This window comes from Danio rerio, chromosome 11 (genome assembly GCF_049306965.1).
Source record: "Danio rerio strain Tuebingen ecotype United States chromosome 11, GRCz12tu, whole genome shotgun sequence".
NCBI lineage: Eukaryota > Metazoa > Chordata > Actinopteri > Cypriniformes > Danionidae > Danio > Danio rerio.
In genome coordinates this window covers 17708377-17727949 of record NC_133186.1, presented here as the reverse complement: position 1 = coordinate 17727949, position 19573 = coordinate 17708377, and the positions used below count along the sequence as shown (strand labels likewise).

Below are 19573 nucleotides of genomic sequence, written 5' to 3'. Positions count from 1 at the left end.
TTAATTAATAAGTTACAGATAATATCATAATCTAATAATACTGATCTAAAATGCAGTGTTCTTAGTGTTATTTTTGCTATTTTAAATACAGGGTAAGTACTTTAATTCCACTTTCTAACAACATTTGGTCCATCTCTGTACTGTACATATTACTGTCAAATTACAACATTGTTATTCTATTTCATTGTAATTGAATATTAAATAGACCTAATATAATATTAAAATATTCTTATAAATAAAAATGCTAGAGAACTGAGCAGTAGAATGTGAATAATATGAATGTGTCTATGAATCAGCTGTCCACTGTAAACAATCACAGTAAAACTCACACAGTTTTAGTTATTACTTATACTTCAGGACACAAAAAGTAAAAAAATCAAATTAAAAAAATAAAAAATAAATGTGCAGCAACCGTGTAAACATTTGAAATCTTTATTTGACAAATGCTGAAAAGTACATACCAACTTCAATCTGCTGTAAAGACAGCAACACAAAGCAACAGACTTTGTTTGAAGTCCCGTTTTCTTGCTTCAAGAGGAATTTGGCTGATTTGTAAGTCGTTTTTAGATGTCAGATCTCTCACCTTGAATGCAGACAACAGAAAACAGCCGTAGTCACAGTCTAACCATATCTGTGCTAAATATAAAGCTGGCTGGGTGAGTTCTCTGTAGGCAGAAGTAAAGATACAATGCGTGCAGTCAAACCGGACACAGCGTGACATCATGTGATCTATGACTCCTAAGAGAGAAAGAGAAGTAAACGAAATAAGGCGATTGTTCTACTCTTAATTTTAAAAGATATTTACCACAGAGCGAACACACTTGATACAAAAAATATTAGTCTTCATACCAATTAATGTTTGTTCTTAACTATTTTAAATTTATTTAATATAAATAGACACACAATAGACCTAAGCCTAGTACTTAACAGATGTATTTATTTATTATTGTCATACTTCTGCCTACTCTGAACCTACTCTCTACTCTGTCTATGAAATCACTTCATATAGAGTACAGTAGACAGCAAAATACATAATCTAACGCATGGTATTTTACCAGTAAATTATAATGATGACCAAGTCTGATTATTAAAATGCCTCTAGTCTCAATAAACATTATAAAACATGTAATGGGGTGTGTTTCCCAAACAACAACATACCTCAAGGCTGAACTATCATAGTACGATGCAACGATGTAGTGACAAGTGTTTCCCAAAACTCGTAGTTTCTCTGTCGTAGATCTATCATTTGAACTACGTTAGCTATAATGTCATCTACACGTCATCTCTAGGACCAGTCATCCAGAAACATGGATTCTCCTACCACTGCTATGCTGATGATACCCAGCTATACCTCTCTTTTCATCCTGATGATCCCTCGGTTCCAGCTCGCATCTCAGCCTGCCTGTTGGATATTTTACACTGGATGAAAGATCATCATCTTCAGCTGAACCTCGCAAAAACGGAAATGCTTGTAGTTTCTGCCAACCCGACGCTACACCATAACTTTTCAATCCAGATGGATGGGGCAACCATTACTGCATCCAAAATGGTGAAAAGCCTTGGAGTAACGATTGATGACCAACTAAACTTCTCTGACCACATTTCTAGAACTGCTCGATCGTGCAGATTTGCACTCTATAACATTAGAAAGATCCGACCCTTCTTATCTGAACATGCAGCTCAACTCCTTGTTCAAGCTCTTGTTCTCTCCAAACTGGATTACTGCAACTCTCTACTAGCTGGGCTTCCAGCTAACTCTATCAAGCTTCTTCAGCTGCTCCAGAACGCAGCAGCACGAGTGGTCTTCAATGAACCTAAACGAGCACATGTCACTCCGCTGCTAGTCTGTTTGCACTGGCTGCCAGTTGCTGCTCGCATCAAATTCAAAGCTCTGATGTTTGCCTACAAAGCGACTTCCGGCCTTGCTCCTTCTTATCTGCTCTCACTTCTGCAGATCTATGTGCCCTCCAGAAACTTGCGTTCTGTGAATGAACGTTACCTCGTGGTTCCATCCCAAAGAAGGAAGAAATCACTTTCGCGAACGCTCACGCTCAGTCTGCCCAGTTGGTGGAATGAACTCCCTAACTGCATCAGAACAACAGAGTCACTTGCTATTTTCAAGTAACGACTAAAAACTCAACTATTTAGTCTCCACTTCACTTCCTAATCTGCAATTGCCATCATGGGTATCACACTAACTGTACCCAAAAAAAAAAAAAAAAAGGTACTAATACTTTCCTTCTTAGACTTTACAGACCTGAAACTTGCCTATAGCACTTATTCATTGTTGCTCTTATAGTTGTGTAAGTTGCTTCCTTGTCCTCATTTGTAAGTCGCTTTGGATAAAAGCGTCTGCTACATGACTAAATGTAAATGTAACTTATGTAAAACGCCTATAATGATGCTCTAAACGGGGTGGTAACAACTTCTTTAGAGAAGAACCCCATCATTTCTTTGTGCAAATAATATATTTTTACATGCACAATAATTTTTTTAAAAATCCAATACTAGTTTTGGTACAAACATACACTCGTTTTCCATATTAATTAAAACATGTCAATGGCACATACAGTATAGACCCTGTATTTCATTTACAAATATTATTGAGAACATTACATATTCTATTCTAAACATCAAATCACTTAAAAAAGCTAACACATATTCTAATATCATATATAAATCATATAAATAAATAAATCAATAATGAGGCTATTTCTTAAAAATAAAGTTTTATATTTATTAGAAAATTAAGAAAATCCTACTTTAATAATAATATTAATGATGATTAGGATGATGATTATTATTGTTATTCTTATTTTTATTATCATTATTAAGTGGTATATTGTTTATCTATTTTATATTTGTTGAAAAGTCTACTTTTACAATTTGACCCATGAAAACCACTGCAGAAATGTTCTAACCAAGAGGCCTATTTCATATACAATACAGATATTTAATAAATAATCTATTATAAATTACAAGCATTAAGGAATGCTATGCTTTTTGTTTTTACAAGCTTTGGAGACCTAACATAAATTCCACTTTTAAATAATAGGTCACCTAAAGCTTTCGTCATGAGCCATGGCTGTATTCAAAAGGATATCAATGTTTTCAAAGTGCACTGCGAAGGAAGTGCAATTGTAAACATGAAGATCGAAAAAACTGAACTGTAAAAATACTTTGAAAGCAAATCATACCAAAGAGTGATGATTTTAATGCTTTTTAAAAAATAATTCCAAGTTTAAATTTTAGAATGCTATGATTGACTAGGGTTTTGGGGGGATAACTGAGAATAGAACACAGCCAGGAACTATGTTTCTAACTACAGCTTCAGAGGTGTAGTTGCAAGTGTACAAGTTTGCGACGCAGTTTGCGAATGTTCGTTGGAACAATGGATTTGGTAAATGCCAAAATCAACAAACTATGTTTGTAACGATTGAACTTGAGGCCATATGCCTGGTTTATAATTCTGCATCAAGGGATTGGCGTGACCCACGATGCATGCAACGTGCGTAGCCGTGCATTCATACTTCTGCACGGTTTCTGTTGCTCTGCAATAACACTTCTGAAACGCTAGTTGGCAATGATGTATATATGCTCCTCTGTGTTGAATTTCTTAATTTTTTTTTGTTTTTTCCTGAATGCTTCCTTAATGTACAAGTGGTTCAAACTCGTTCATTTTGAGGCAGGAACCAGCGGACGTGCAACAACTTTAACCATGAGGTAAGCACAAAACAAAACTTTTCATCCGGAGCTCCTTGACGGGACTCCACACTTGTAAACACTCGCTGCATCGGGCTTGCATGGATCTCGGTACCGCCCACACTCGTCAGCATTACCAAGCCGACCAATCACAGAGCTTGCGCTATGCACCGTTAAGACATGTAGTTACATATTTTGAGAGGTGCGCATTAGCGACGCCGACGGCCATGGCGAGGGCTATGCGTTCACGCATAGGCCACGTCGTAGCATACGCGTGCGCTTGACGCAGAAGTATAAATTAGCCTTTGGTTGGCTAACGATGGTTTTTGGAAAATGCAGTCTTGAAATTGCAGCCTCAAGAATTACAGGCAGATGCTACTCAAACCAAGTATCGGGTAACTGAAACTAAATCTTTCTGAAAACTCAGGTTGGGGTGAACATTTTACAGTAAAAAAAAAGTTTTAAAAAGTACAGCATGGTCATGTGGACAAAGCAACTGAAGTTTTTGCCTCATGACATTAGAGTGTGCGGTTTTCTCCTTTCTGAAAAGGGTTAAGTTTACATCAAACGCATAAGACGCACGTTCACTGCAAACGTATTGCATATTCCGCATTGTTTAACCACTGGATGGTAATCCGCCTCTATTCGCATACTTGCATTGACTTGAATGGAATTTACTAATGAAAATACTTAATTCCTCGATTAAATAAATACTTAATTCCCCTAGTCATTATTGTCACCTGTTTGTTCGGTGTGCGCTTAACATGCATCACAGTCTGTCACATTCCTGTCATAACTACTAAAATCTTTGATATTTAACAGAGGTTTTTATTTCATTATTGAAAATGTTTCATTAGACCTCACCATCAAGGTGATCAGAGGCTGCTTAAGTTGGACTCTAGATCCTTTAATCTTTTATTTTGAAGTTGTTCTGGCTGACATAACTGTGTTTCAGATATTCATCATGATTTATTGTTATTGATTATTGAACATTAGATCAGTCCTCTAAAACTCATTTTGTTAAAGATTTAATAACCGATCTAAAGCTAGACTCACTCTAACAGAAACCTGGCTTAAACCAAAAGATTACATGACCCTAAACAAGTCATCACTATAAGATATCATTATAAACACAAGCCACATCTTAAAAGGAAAGGTGGAGGCGTTTAGTGTCACTGGCTTTTAGTGTCTGACTTCAAATATAGCTAATTTGAAGTGATAGTGTTGTATATTTCAGTATACAATATAAACAATAAATTTCAATCTAAATGTATATTGGCAACTGTATTTAGGCTTTCAGGGCACCACATCGACTTTACACAAGAATTTGCTGATTTCTTACCTAAAATACGTTTAGCCAAAGATAAAGTTTTCATTGTTGGGTATTTTAATATTCATATAGATCATGAAAAAGATGCTTTAAGTCTGGCCTTATTAGATATACTAGCCACTTTTAGAGTAAAACAGCATGTCTCAGTAGCTACTCATTGGTATAATCATGCTTTAGACCTACTATTATCACATTATATCGATATTGATAATGTTGAAATTGTGCAGCAGAGCGATGACATTTTTGAACACTATTTAATCTCTTGTTCATTGTGCAATGATAGGTCTACAAAACCAGCTGTTATTTTATAAATATGATAGAAACGATCACCTTTAGCACTAAAGACTACTTTATCAGTTACCTACCTGATATTTGTAATTTCTTCAGCATTCAGTCTAGAATATTGGACCCCAAAACATCACACACAAAAACGTGGAACACAGTCTAACCTATGATGGATTTTCAGCTCCATCCTCGTCTTCATTCAATTAATCTTAAAAATGCTGCCAAACTTCAACGAATGCTATGACTATCTTATGCGGAAAAGCTTATTCATGCTTGCATGACCGTTTGTTTACATAATTGTATACATTTCATCATCTAATTGACAACCTACAAAGTCCTGAATGGCTTAACTTCCCATTATTTGAGTGTATTGCAGTGCCTCACGTCCACTACGCTCAATTAATTCTGGACAATTGATTATTCCTAGAATATCAAAATCGACTGTAGGTGGTCGATCTTTCTCGTATCTGGAACCTAAACTCTGGAACAAGCTTCCTAGCACAGTTGACACTCTGTCAGTTTAAAACTAAATTACATACATACATACATACATATATATATATATATATATATATATATATATATATATATATATATATATATATATATATATAAAATATATATATATATATATATATATATATATATATATATATATATATATATATATATATTCAGATTCAATTTATTTGTCACTACACTTTCGTATAGCGAGATTGGACCCCCCAGACCATACACAAAACATCACAAACAACTTTTCAGGGGAGACAGATCTTAGGAGGTAGCATTTAGAAACGAAGAAAGATACATTTGGACAGTTAGGCTAAAAAACACCCCCTCAGCTTGCCCTTGATAAGGACAAAGTGAGAAAAGGGAGAAACACAGCCCTATCTTAGCACAAGCACACCGGCAAGACACAACATAGACAGAGGGGATGGGAACAGGGGTAATGGAAAACAGACCGTTGAGTGCGGGCAGCCAACTGGTCCAGCAGCCATTTCCGGCGCAAGTCACAGCCCTGCCCACGCCCCACGTGGGTAAAAGCACACGAAGGCGTTTGGATGGGGATCGGTGGTGAATGTTTATCTGTAGATATGTTGTGTGAGCCTGCATAGTCCAGAGTCCCGCAGGTGTCCTTATATATATATATATATATATATATATATATATCATTTGGATTTCAAAAGATATGCATTTGTGTTTTTTGTATATTCTAATGCAAATACATATATATATATATATATATATATATATATATATATATATATATATATATATATATATATATATATATATATATATTTTTTTTTTTTTTTTTTTAGAATATATTAGAATATACAAAAAAACACAAGTGCATATCTTTTGAAATCCAAATGCCCTACAGCAAGGGTGTTAAGTTCAATTCCTGCAGGCTGAAAGTTCAATTCCTGCTATGCTGTATATAGCCTCACCAAATAAAAAATATAGGCTACCTCAATTCAATCACTATACAGAAATAAGCCTTTTATTAAATTCTCCAATGTATTTTTTTTTTTATCTCAATGTCTGTCAACATTTTTAATAGAAGTCATTATTTTTAAACACTATGAAGAGCATTAATTTTCTCTCATTGTCTTTCTTCATTTTTGTACGAACGCTGTCTTGGCCACGCTCAGGCCGTGCACGCTCCTGCTTGACGCGTGCTTGGGATGCATGTGTAACCCCGCCAGTCCTACACCACCCAACCCGCTCCAAGCTGGGATCGAACCGCGAGCTTCCGCATGGGGGTCAGTTGCTCTAACAAGGAGGCTAAAGACCATAGCCTCTAGCGTCTGTTGCCAGAGCACCTTTTAGAGGTCACAGGAGTGAGGTTTTACCTGCACAGCACCTACTAGCTGAACTCCGTTACACTCACCCCCCCTAAACCTCACTCCCATCTGGGTCACGGCACCAATGTAACCCCACCAGTCCGACGCCACCCATCCCGCTTAGAGCTGGTATCGAACCGGCAACCTTCTGCATGGGAGTCGATTGCTCTATCAAGGAGGCTAAAGACCATGGCCTCGGGTTTTACCTGCACAGCACCTACTAGGTCACCTCCGTTACACATGCTCCTGATCTGGTGTGTTTATTGTTTTGTTCGCAGCATGGTGAAAAAAAATAATTCAATGAAGGTGGTCATTTCTTCACAGAAGCTTAAACAGGCATGCCTGCTGCGGTCATGGTGATCAAGGCACATATGTTGACTTTCATTTAAAGTAGGCTATAGGTTAGAATATGATGATTTTTTGATTTTTTTGCAGATAGCATTTTGCATTGCATTGCATAAATTTATATAGTTTATATAAGTCTCGGTTTGGTATGGAGTTATCATATGCAAAAATGATTCATTCATTCATTTTCCTTTGGAGTAGTCCCTGAACTGTTCCAGCATATGTTTTCTGGAGCAGATGCCCTTTCAGCTGCAACTCAGTACTGGGAAACACCCATACACCCTCACATATACACACTCATACACTACAGCTAATTTTGTTTATCCAATTCACTTAAACCCATGTCTTCGGAATGTGAAAGAAACAAGAACACCCAGAGGAAACCCACGTGAACATGCAAATTCCACACAGAAATGCCAACTGACATTGACTCCTAATTTGACCACAACTTTCTCTGTATTTCAGCAAGATTTTTGGTGACAAATGTTATTTTGACACATATTTTGGGAAAATGCTTTGAAAATGAAAAAAAAATCAATTATTACCCTTTTGTTATGCTGGTTGCTGTTTCTGCCATGTTGACTTCTATTAAAGTTACATATTTTAATTGCAAAGCCATGACACCATATAATCATGCATTCTTGATTGTTGCTGGTTTTCCCTGTTGAGAAGAGGTACAATTTGTCATTTTTACTGTTGATCATCAGTTGCAGTTCAGCTCAGAACACAGTAAAAAGTGTTATTATATCCACACTATAATTTATTGTTTTACTCCACAGAACTCCAAAATAAGGTCAGAAACCTTTTTGCACAGGCCTATCTAAAGTTTTAATTGTCCCAACTGATGATCCACAGTAAAAAAAAAAAATTTAAGTTGTACCTCTTCCCAACAGGGAAAACCACCAACAATCAAAAATGCATGAATTTTGGTGTCATGGCTTTGCAATCAAAAAATGTGGTTATAATGGAAGTCAATAGGGCAAAAATAGCCACCAAAATAACCAAAGAGTAGTTAATTTTAACATTACACAATAAAATAAGATTAAATAAGATACTTAATTACTTATTATAACTTCAATACCCAAGCCCTGTAGTGAAGAGAGGATTTTCCTTTAGAATTTATGAGGTTAAATGTATTTAATGAAAAATACACACTGTGTAATAAATTTAACAGAAATATTCTTTCAATTGAATTGGCAACCACAGCGGCTATTTTTTCTCTCCATAAAATCAAAGGGGAAAAAACAACAAAACACTGTAAAACCTTTGTGTGTCACCATTGCGCAGGATGGTAGCATCTGTGTTCAAGTCCAAGATGAATAGCTTATGTTATGGTGCATACTATTTATAACAAAGATTATAACTGAAACTGACAAATGTGTTATTCTCAATTTGGATTGACAAGTATGAACCTAAAAGTTTTTGTCAGGCATAACACAGAGTAGATGTTTTAAAACACGGGCATTTTTCCTGTTATGCAACATTCAATGTATGCAACTGCATTATACATCTTTTAATAAACATACAGCATAAATAAATACATAAATATTGTTTTTGCAAACAATGTAGCTCTTCAGCAGTGTCTAGTAGAATGGTTGCCAAGCAAAACAAGGATACAGCAGTGCAGTAATGTAATTAGGTCACAAGCATGTGTTTATAGAGTTTTTTACAGCAACTTTAAACACAGCACAGCCAATCACAATCATGGACAGGAACTAGCCTTTTTTATAATACCCGTTCTACAGGTGTTGTTGTTCTCCCAAAATTTACTCTAGAAAAAAGGGCAACCTTGAAGAGTGGAGAAATCACCCAAGGACAAAAAACCCTAAAAAATGCACAAACGGCAAATTCTTTGTTCATGTATCTACTATACACAGAATAAGAATGGTGTTTGTGAAAGGACAACATGTGCTTACAGGAAACGACTAAAAACAAATAAATAAATAAAATGAGTAAACGTTTTTCAAAATGTGAGTTTCAGGGGAGATGGACTTTGTTATGTTTAATTTAACATTTTGCAATAATGCACAGTGCGTTGTTCAAAGGTAAAAGTTGTCTTTACATCAACATCTCATCTCGAAGGTGAAGCATAGTGAAGAGAACAACATGGTTTAGCTGTACTTGCCTGAGAGCAGTAAGACATAATTGTTAATGTTATATTTTGAAGTAAACTTTACATCATCCGAATAAATAAATGAGTGATTTAAGTATTGGCAGTACATCGATAATTTAAAAAACATATTGTTAATAAAATTAAGCATGTTACATAATTGTTACAAAATCAATCCATTATGCTGATATATTTTTACAGATTTTTATTTTGTCTTCAAAATTACCAATAACATTTTGCTAACATTTTATATATTTAACTTTATCTAACCAATATAAAGTCGCCTTTATGTATCTTTTTTTCCAAATAGATACTTTCAACACACCCTAATAAGCAAAAAATAATAATAATAAATAAATAAATAAATAAATAAATAAATAAATAAATAAATAAATAACTGAATAACAAGGAAATTAAAAACTTTATTAAATCTGCTTTATAATTGTTTCTATTTCTAATTTTCTAAATTTTAAAAAACTAAATGTCAAACAAATCAAAAGACATGTGTGCCAGAGAGCTTATATTCTGGAAAAATGTGACTCAAGGGTATCCCTATGCACCACTGCAAATTAATCATTCTGACACGTTCACGACCCTTCTAATAAGACAGGGGCCACAGTGCACCCCCTCCCCCCAGAATCCTGTCCTATGCTGCCTCGCTCTGTCTTTGTTTAGCCACCTATCCCTGGAGATTGGAGAGCAGAAGTGGGGGAGGACATGTGACAGAGGAATGGTGTGTGTTGAGAAAATGGGGGGTACATACTGCAAGTGACACCCTCATTCAGAATACTCCTGGGGGACAGGGCCAGGCACAAGACTCCTATCACAGTTTTACCAGTGCAGCCCCCCAGTCTCAACAAAGCATGTTCTGCATGCTCTTCATAATAATGGGATATTTAGATTTAGATGTATATTGGTAACACTTTACAATAAGGTTGTATTAGTTAATGTATTAACTAATATTAACAAACAATAAACAATACAGTTACCACATGATTCATTAATACATGTTACCGTCAGTTAATTAAAATAAAGTTGTTCATTATTAGTTTATGTTAACTCACATACAATAACTAATGTTAACAAACATGAATTTGGATTTTTTTTTTTTTTTTTTTGTGAACAATTGTTTTCATTATTTCAATTTTTGGTTTAATATAGAGAGCATACAACATATGACCATATCAAAAAACAACCCCGAATCCCGCCCCCCACCCAAAACATGAATTTGGATTTTAATAATGCATTAGTAAATGTTGTACTGTGACTGCCAAATTCTGTACAAGCATTGTTCAGTAATAGTTCATGTAAGTAATTACATTAACTAGCAAAAAGAACCGACAGTGACCTGTGTGTCACATACAATTGTGCAGGTCTGTAAATGTATTTTTAATGCATTATCTTACCCTTTTAATGTATTATGTCCTTAAGTGACATCTAATAAACACCAAGGTCCCGACATGTGATACAGTGTGAATTTCTTGTTGCCTTGGCAACATTTACAAAATGGTGGTCTGCCTGTATAGTACATACTGCTGTGTCAGCATATACAAAACACCTGTATCGGTTACAAAAGTTTCAGCACATTTGAATAGCATTTTAATGTTTAGACTTAACCTGGGTTTTGTATATTTCTTGAACAAACTGTTATATAGCAAACTAAGGAAACAGTGTGGTGAGTGACATATGTCTAATCAGGCTGATAACAATTAAATGGTGGGTGGAATTTTGATGCGAGGTATTTGTCACATTAAGACAAAAATACAATAAGCTGCTCAATTAATTTAGCTAATTCATTTATTTTTTGTGTTTTTTTTTCTTTTTTGCTGCTCATTTCAAAGATTTATTTTACAAATGTAAACAAACTTGTCTGAAATAAAATTATATATTTAAAAAAATAAAAATGTATAAAATTATCTTAAAATCTTTACTTTGTTAATAAATTAATTCATTTAGATAGTAACTAAATTGGTCAGTGTCAGGTGAGCTTACTGAATGCTAAAGTTGACAGCTCTCCAGAAAAAAGCAACACCATCCAAATGAATTCATGTAAAGAAAACTGTTTTAATATCAACAATATTGTATTTATACTATTTCGTTGCATATGTTGATCGGGCATTCCATGTATCTATAAAGTATTACCACAGGAGATATTGTGATACTATGCTGTATTAATATTTCCCCGAACCTTACAGTATATACATTTTTGCCATTTTATTCAACTTTTTTTTTTTTCACTGGGCATTGCCGTGCTTTTTTTTCCAGTTTTATTGCACATTATAAACATTTTCAATGTCATTGCACTACATGAATGTTTATTAACTTGACTTACATTTTTATCCAGGTTACACATTTTTGAGTTGTAAAAAAATAATAAAACATATTTCTGGTTAAACCATAGACATGGTGAAATGTTATTGTTACAAACAAAACTTTTTGCAAAAATGCAACAATCACAAATAGGTTTGAAATATTGTGCAGCAAAACAAATTAAATGCAAAAACTGTAGTACTCCTGACAAATGCTTTGTTTTTATCTTTCCAGAAAAGCAATACTTCTGATGTATGTTGCTAAAAAGAAAATAAAACTTAGGGGGAAACAACAATCTGACAATCTGATTTCTTTAAGTATAAACAAACAAAATGTTGACAAATGGCTGCAAAACTCAATGCAGGTCTTGTAGATTTGTTAATAGGTATTTATTAAATTGTCATATTCCTTTAACAAAAGGTAATCAGAACTCAAAAATTTAGATTTAGTGATGTAGTTTACAGTATATTACACACACACACACACACACACACACACACACACACACACACACACACACACACACACACACACACACACACACACCTGGTTTAATAATAACAATAGTAATAATAATAATAATAATAATAATAATAATAATAATTCATTATATTCATAAAGCGCTTTACACATTTTTGGGACAATCTTCTCATCCAAGGTTTACATGGATTTTACATTATACAATATATATGCATTTATTCTAACTACTTCATTCTATTTGATTTATAAGGTTGTTTACCAAGAACACCTAAATTGAGAACAAAATAACATTGCCAAACAAAAGTGTTCTAGGGTAAAGTCCCCACCACCCCCCAAAAAAGAGATTATGTCTTGGCTCAGATGTTCAATTGTAGACAATCACAAATGATGCAGCATTAGACTACTGATGAGTCTTAAGCTATCACATTTGTGTATTTGTCTCCATCTGAGCCTAGACATAATCTTATTATTATTTTTTATTCCCCCTTGGCACACAGATCATTGTTATGGCCTAATTTTAAATGGCAATCTGTCCCAATAAATAATTCATGAAATGAATTAATTAATATTCATGTTTGGTAACATTATTTTTCTTTTTGGCAACTAAAATGAGAAGACTGACAATGAAAAATGGACCATCTTCTGACCTCTGTTTTAATAATTAATAATAAATACTAATTTAATAATGTAATACATTTTACAGCAGCAAACATCTTTTTGTTAAGGATAGTTCTGGTGTTTTTTTTTTTTTTTTTGTCTAATTAATTTCCTATTTTGTATTAATATCTATTAATGGCATAACTCATGTTAGTAGTCAGCATGGTCATGTGTTGATGATTTAATTCCAACAGTTTACTTCCGTTGCCAGTCACCAAATTTAATGGACTAAATTGGTGACTGAAAAAGTAAGTAAAGCGTTAGTGAGAAGAAAACTTACTTTCTTAGAAAGAAAAGTAATTTTTTGTTTGTTTGTTTTTACTACAGCCTTTAAAAAAACATGATTTTGATTAAGATAAATCTTTACCCCTTCTGTTGTCTTGGATTTCTCTATACATATTGTTTACCCTTCAGGTCAAAAATGACCTGCCTTCACTAAAATAAAGTTGCTACATTTAGCATGAAGAAACAACCTCATCTCATCACAAACTCTGTGAGTGTTTAGCTTTTCTTTCATGGTGTTTATTTCGCATGTTTAACCAGTGGCCGCCACTCATTTTTGACTAAAGTAAATGTTATATTTTCTAAAGCTAAAAGCAACTTTATACATGTGAAAGGATTTTAGCAAGACTGTATTCATAAAAATTCTTACGGTGTGTATATGTGTTGCAGTGTGCATGTGTGTGCTCCAGTAGTTTTTGTTGTGTAAAAATAATTTTACATGTGACCGTTGAACCCTAAATGAACACAGCTTTTAAGAAAATATGAAAATAAAAAGAATGATTCCTTTTTTTCTGTTATTGCAGTCATTTTAGAATAATATATATATTTTTTTTTAATTTGCTGCTGCCATGTCATTTTTGACCTCTTAGTCAACAGGAGCTTTGAACAAGTTGTATCTACTTGTTCAATATGTTCTATACGAATCTTTTGTTTGTTTGTGATCAGTACCTGTTTAACAGGGTTTGGATTTGCTCCAAAGGGGAGGACAAGCACAGATCCATGAGATTTGGAAAGAGAATGAGAGAAAGAAAGAGAAGCATTCTTGAGAGTGCAGTGAAATTGTATCCAGGATATGATGGACTTTAGTTTCATTGAAAGTTTATTAGCCAAAACATTTATTAAATATAATTTTATTGCTACTAAACGTATGTTCTTTAGTGCCTTTACTTTTTTATTTATTTTACAAAACATGATAGAAACTACGTTTACCAGGGTTTGCACTTGGGTTTCTTTTCTTAATTTATTTTATCTGTCATTTACTCTCTAAGATGAACAAAAAGAATGAGAGTGTGTCTCAGACACAGGTGTTCACACAGAACATTAATACTAAAAACCTCCCCACACACACAGAACTGTCATGTCTTTTTAACATTCTCTGTTCTGATGTTTATGGTTCCTGCACCTTGAGGAAATTACCCTTTTATAGGGTCAACACAATAAAAAAACTTTTTTGTTTTTTTGTTTTTTCCCTGGTTGGGAGTGGTTAGTGAGTAAGTGTTTGTGCATGTGTGTGTATAAATGTGTATGCAACTGTGTGTGAGAGAGAAAAACACATTTTAGGTGGGGGAGGAAATGCTGGTAGTGTTGTTTAATCTCCAACCCATCCTGTTTGACATTTTAGGTGGGGGTAGTAGTGTTTAATCTACTAGTTCTCTTTTGCTGCTAAAGAAAAAAGACCTGAAAAGGTTAATTGGCTCCTCATCCAATATATCACATTGCTGTGAACTCTCTGACCCTTCTTGTCAATAGGAGGCCTTTTCCTCTCTGACTTGATGAATGTGTGTTTCTATGGAAGTGTACTGCAGAGTACAATTTTTTGCAGAACATAAAGAAAAGTTTAAACGGTATTTCGTCGAAAAATAAATAAATATATAAATATCCCATGACATTCAAAACCCCTCATTTTGCATTTCTGTATTCTGCATTGAGCACAGCTTGGTGTTTTTTAGATACCCGTTAATGCAGTTTGCAGATTATAATTACTGTTGTAAATGTTTTCTTGTGCACTTCAGTAAGTTCAACAAGTCAGTGAATCACTGGAAGATGGGGAGTGGGAGAGGTAAGGGTGCAAGCCAAGAATCACTGACAAAAACCAAAAAAAAAAACATTGACTGAGAGTAATGCCTGGTCTAAATTTATAGACATGTATCAAATGATGTTTAATTATGTGCGAATACAGACAAATCTATATGACAGTCAGTTTCCCATGCTACTCTCATACTGCATTGTTACAACAATAATTTCTGAAAACAAATAGTTATTTATAAAAGGCGTCCATTAGCTTTGCAGCCGTTAAATTATCATTTATGTGATTCGTCTCCTGAATGTCAAGCGCGTTCATTATGCCAGCAGGAACGTGGGCTGTGTGACAATCAAGGCAGAGGTTAGTTAGGGGAACACAACCCTATCTTTGTTCACTCTGGTCAGAAAGAAAAAAACGGATTATTTGCTCGGCTTTTCATCTGCCTTGTGCGGAATACATTATGTGTGTAAATGTTGTTGAACCCCGGCTATTCTAAGCGGAAAGGTCACACACTCCCCTCGACCCAAGCTCCATGAGCATTGTGTCGCCGTGAGGTGAAAAAAACGGCCTGTGCCTATAAACTTCACTTTTAAAAGGGAAGTGCAAGTCGTGGACTGCTGCTGCTGTGGGAGAAAATAGTAGGCTACTTTGGGACTCTGTTTCTTGACCAGCAAGAAAGCATGTTTGTGCACCATTTATTATATAAAAATATTGTATAGCTCTCCGTTGTTGTTGTTGTTGTTGTTGTTGTTTTTGTAACTAGCATAACGTAAATGTAAACCACATTCAATGCAACTGCCTAAAGATATTGATTATTTTCAAGTAAACAGTAACAGGCGCAACAAAGACGGCTTTCATAAATGGTTAGAGATCTCGCATCATAGGCTATGTGTATTATTGTATCTGAAAAATATTTGTAAATTACGTAAAACACATTTTTCTCTTTCATGTCATCCTTTAAGGGTTTGTAAAGATGCTGTGGCATATTCGTGGCTGTCCTTTAACTGTGCAAAACAGTTGTGTAAATGCGATTGAAGGAAAAAAGAAAATTGGAGCGAGAGTGTTGTGAATGAAACAGACATCAGTTATGCATCTTAAGCAAAGATAGCTTGAAGCTTGAAGTTTTGTAACTCACGCTCTGAAGCCATTGTGATGACGGACTCGGTGGTGGCGTGATACTCATCGGCGTCTATGAAATCCTCTAAGGAAGATGCGTCCCCTTGGAAGTCATGATGGTCCAACAGCTGCTGCAGCGGAGGTGCTTTGGGAAGAAGCTGATTAACCACCTCTCTGCTGATGTTGGGTGCTTGTTTTAAGCGCAGTTTGCTAAGTATTTGTGATTTAATTGTTTCCAGTCGCAAGACTTTACTCTGTTCTCTCCACACGCACGCTGAACACTCAGAAGACTCCACATCATCCACGTCAAAGAGAGAAACTCCAATATCAGAGGACATCTCGCTCAGTGGGGCTAGAAAGAGGTTCGGCTCATCGCTTCCGGACAGTCCCAGAGAAATAAGTACCGTTAAGCACAGTAAAAAGTTATACCTTTTCATGTTGTTAAATATCAGGAAACAATGGTTTTCTCTTGATTTTTAAAAATAGGCTACAGTTGTTATTGTCTTTATTTTTGTTTGAAAGACGAATTAAATATATAAATACGAATAAAGACGTTCTAGAAGATGTAGCCTATTTCATAAAAAAAAAAACAAAGCGACGGCTTTTATCGAATTCTTTTAAATATCGTTCCTTAATGCATTTCAGTTTGTTTTAATATCATTTTATAATCTATCTGCTCCAGCTGATACTAAGCTTTTTTCAACTGTACCGATGCCTATAATGCTCCCCTTATATATCACTGCCTGGTGGCGTAATCCTTCTCTATTGGCTAACATTTCAACAAAAGGATCACAGGTTTGTCACTAAATCTTGAGTGAGAACGAGAGAGAGAGAGAGAGAGAGAGAGAGAGAGAGAGAGAGAGAGAGAGAGAGAGAGAGCACCGGGTCTCATAACACAATAGTGATACATATTAATCTGTTCGTTATAGTAAAAATGCTATACATTGTTCATGTAATTTTTAACGGCAACAGATACATATCTTATTTTAAATATTCTCGATATTATTATTATTAAAACTTTAAAATTACTTTCAGTACACTAATAACTCTCAGTTTGGATGACAATTTGAAAGAAAAAATAAATAATAATAATAATATATATATAGGCCTATATATATATAGGCATATATATATATATATATATATATATATATATATATATATATATATATATATATATATATATATATATATATATATATATATATATATATATATATATATATATATATATATATATATATATATGTCCATTGTGTAATGATTAATTGAAAGAGCTCATATACCTGTTTGCAAGTTGTGTTGTTTGAAGGTAAAACTAGCTTTTGTTGCATATTTTAAATGTTTTGACACAATATGTGCCTTTTGCAAGCATAATGTGTCATTTTGACCATGAGTGCTGCTGTTTAGGCCTGTGTGTTAACTGTTTTGAAAAGGTGGAGTTTCAGATGACAACTGCATCCAAGCAATCGAAAAAAAACTGTAAGGTCATACTCATCAACATACAATTATTGAACAATTAGTGTATACAATTTGTGTGGCCAAGCAGTATAACAAATTAGTAATGAATCACACTGTTGTCTCACATCATTATAAAAAAAGGAATCAATTTCAGGCGGATTTGACTCTTTACTATTCACTTAAGCACTGTCACCACAGGCAAAGCCTCATTTGAACTTTACCCATTGTCATGTTGAAATGTCTAATTCTGTCTGTTAAATGATTGTTTGGTATGTTTCTGCATAGTGCATGTCATTTAAAAGATTAACCAAGTAGCTTTAGTTGTCGGTTCTTATGTCATGTTATTCAGGAACAGACGGTTTATTTGCCATTTTTAACCAAGCAATTAACAGACGGCGCTTGTAAGTTAATGTTTGTGCTTGTGAGGTAATGTTATAAGAGTTAGTTCCTGAAAAAGTAAAGCTAATTTTCTGTTAACCTAACGTAAGTAATAACTGCATTTTCTATTTCAGCCCAAAATTAAAGTGAAGTAAAGTACTTCACGTAACAATAAGTAATAAAGTTAAGGTAAGCTGGCCTTTATATAGTCAATGACTATTATTATCAACCAACAAAATGTTATTGTCATAGATTATGGGAAATGCAAAGTACATTAACCACTTAACAGTGTCAGTTGTTTTTGTTTTGTAACAGTGGTCAAAATACAGTGAATAATTGTTTTATTGATTTTTGTTTTGGCAGTAATTTATTTATTATTATTTTTTATTGAATACAATAATAACAACATCACTGCATTGAAGAAAAAAATACAATAACAAAAATTTAAGAAAGAAGAGAAAAAAACAACACACACAAACATAAAAAACAAAGCCTCAATCATTAAGAAAAAAAAGATTATAATAAGCTTTAAGAAACTTATTATTCCTATTATTATCAATAAGCTTAAGAGATTTAATATTGAATGAAATTTCAGCAAGGAAAGCAATAAATCTAAGTATTGCCTTCAGGAAATTATTTTGTGTTTAAAAAAAATGTAACAAACAAATTAACAATAAAATCGAGAGCATGATTATTACCTGAGAAATAGAGAAATATGTCTTTTATAGACACATTTAAATCATCTTTAAATAAGGACGATAAATAAAAAAATAATGTTATTCCAAAGAAGTTTAACGTGAGTGCAACTACACTCAAAAAAATGGATAGTTGGTCCAAAGAACGTAACTATGTTTAAATTAAACAATTCACTTATGATTGTCTATTAAAACCCAAAAAAAATTTTGTTGGAAAAAATAGAAAAATTATGTTTTCAAATTTAAACAGCTCAATTAATTAAGATGAATGAAAGGGAGTTCCCCCACAGTCTGAAGACATGCGGTACAAGTGAATTGGGTAGGCTAAATTGTCCGTAGTGTATGAGTATGAGTGTGTGTGAATGTGTGTGAATGTTTCCCAGAGATGGGTTGTGGCTGGAAGGGCATCCTCTGCGTAAAAACTTGCTGGATAAGTTGGCGGTTCATTCCGCTGTGGCGACCCTGGATTTAAATAGGGACTAAGCTGACAAGAAAATGAATGAAAGGGATTTGTGTAGCTTCTGCAGTGCCACATTTTGGTCAATAGGTTATTTTTAAAACAACAGAGGAAGGTAGATTCAAACCACCACAATCGCTCTTATTATATGGGAATCAAAAGATGAAGATTACAGTAAAAATTTAAAAAGTGCATAGCATTTATGGTTAATGCACTGAAAAAACATTGGTGATTTTGACAGTAAAAGTCTGTACAGACTAGAGTGAAAACCTGTTCAATGATTAACAGCTCATTACAAAATATGGAAAATAACTGTAACAGATATATTCTTTGTTTTCCAGAATGTAATCAGAGTGTTTAAAATCTCCCTATAC

The 19573-nt window shown here is 34.1% G+C and overlaps 1 protein-coding gene across 2 annotated transcripts in view; it reads right to left on the bottom strand.

Moving 5' to 3' along the window:
* Positions 1-16915, bottom strand: part of gdf11 (growth differentiation factor 11) — a 143311-nt gene extending 126396 nt beyond the window's left edge. For both annotated transcript variants that reach the window (NM_212975.1, XM_005155799.6), the window contains 1 exon segment: positions 16228-16915. In NM_212975.1, coding sequence (NP_998140.1) covers positions 16228-16645 — 418 coding nt within the window. In that variant the 5' untranslated portion in view covers positions 16646-16915.
* Between the last annotated feature and the right edge of the window lie 2658 nt (positions 16916-19573).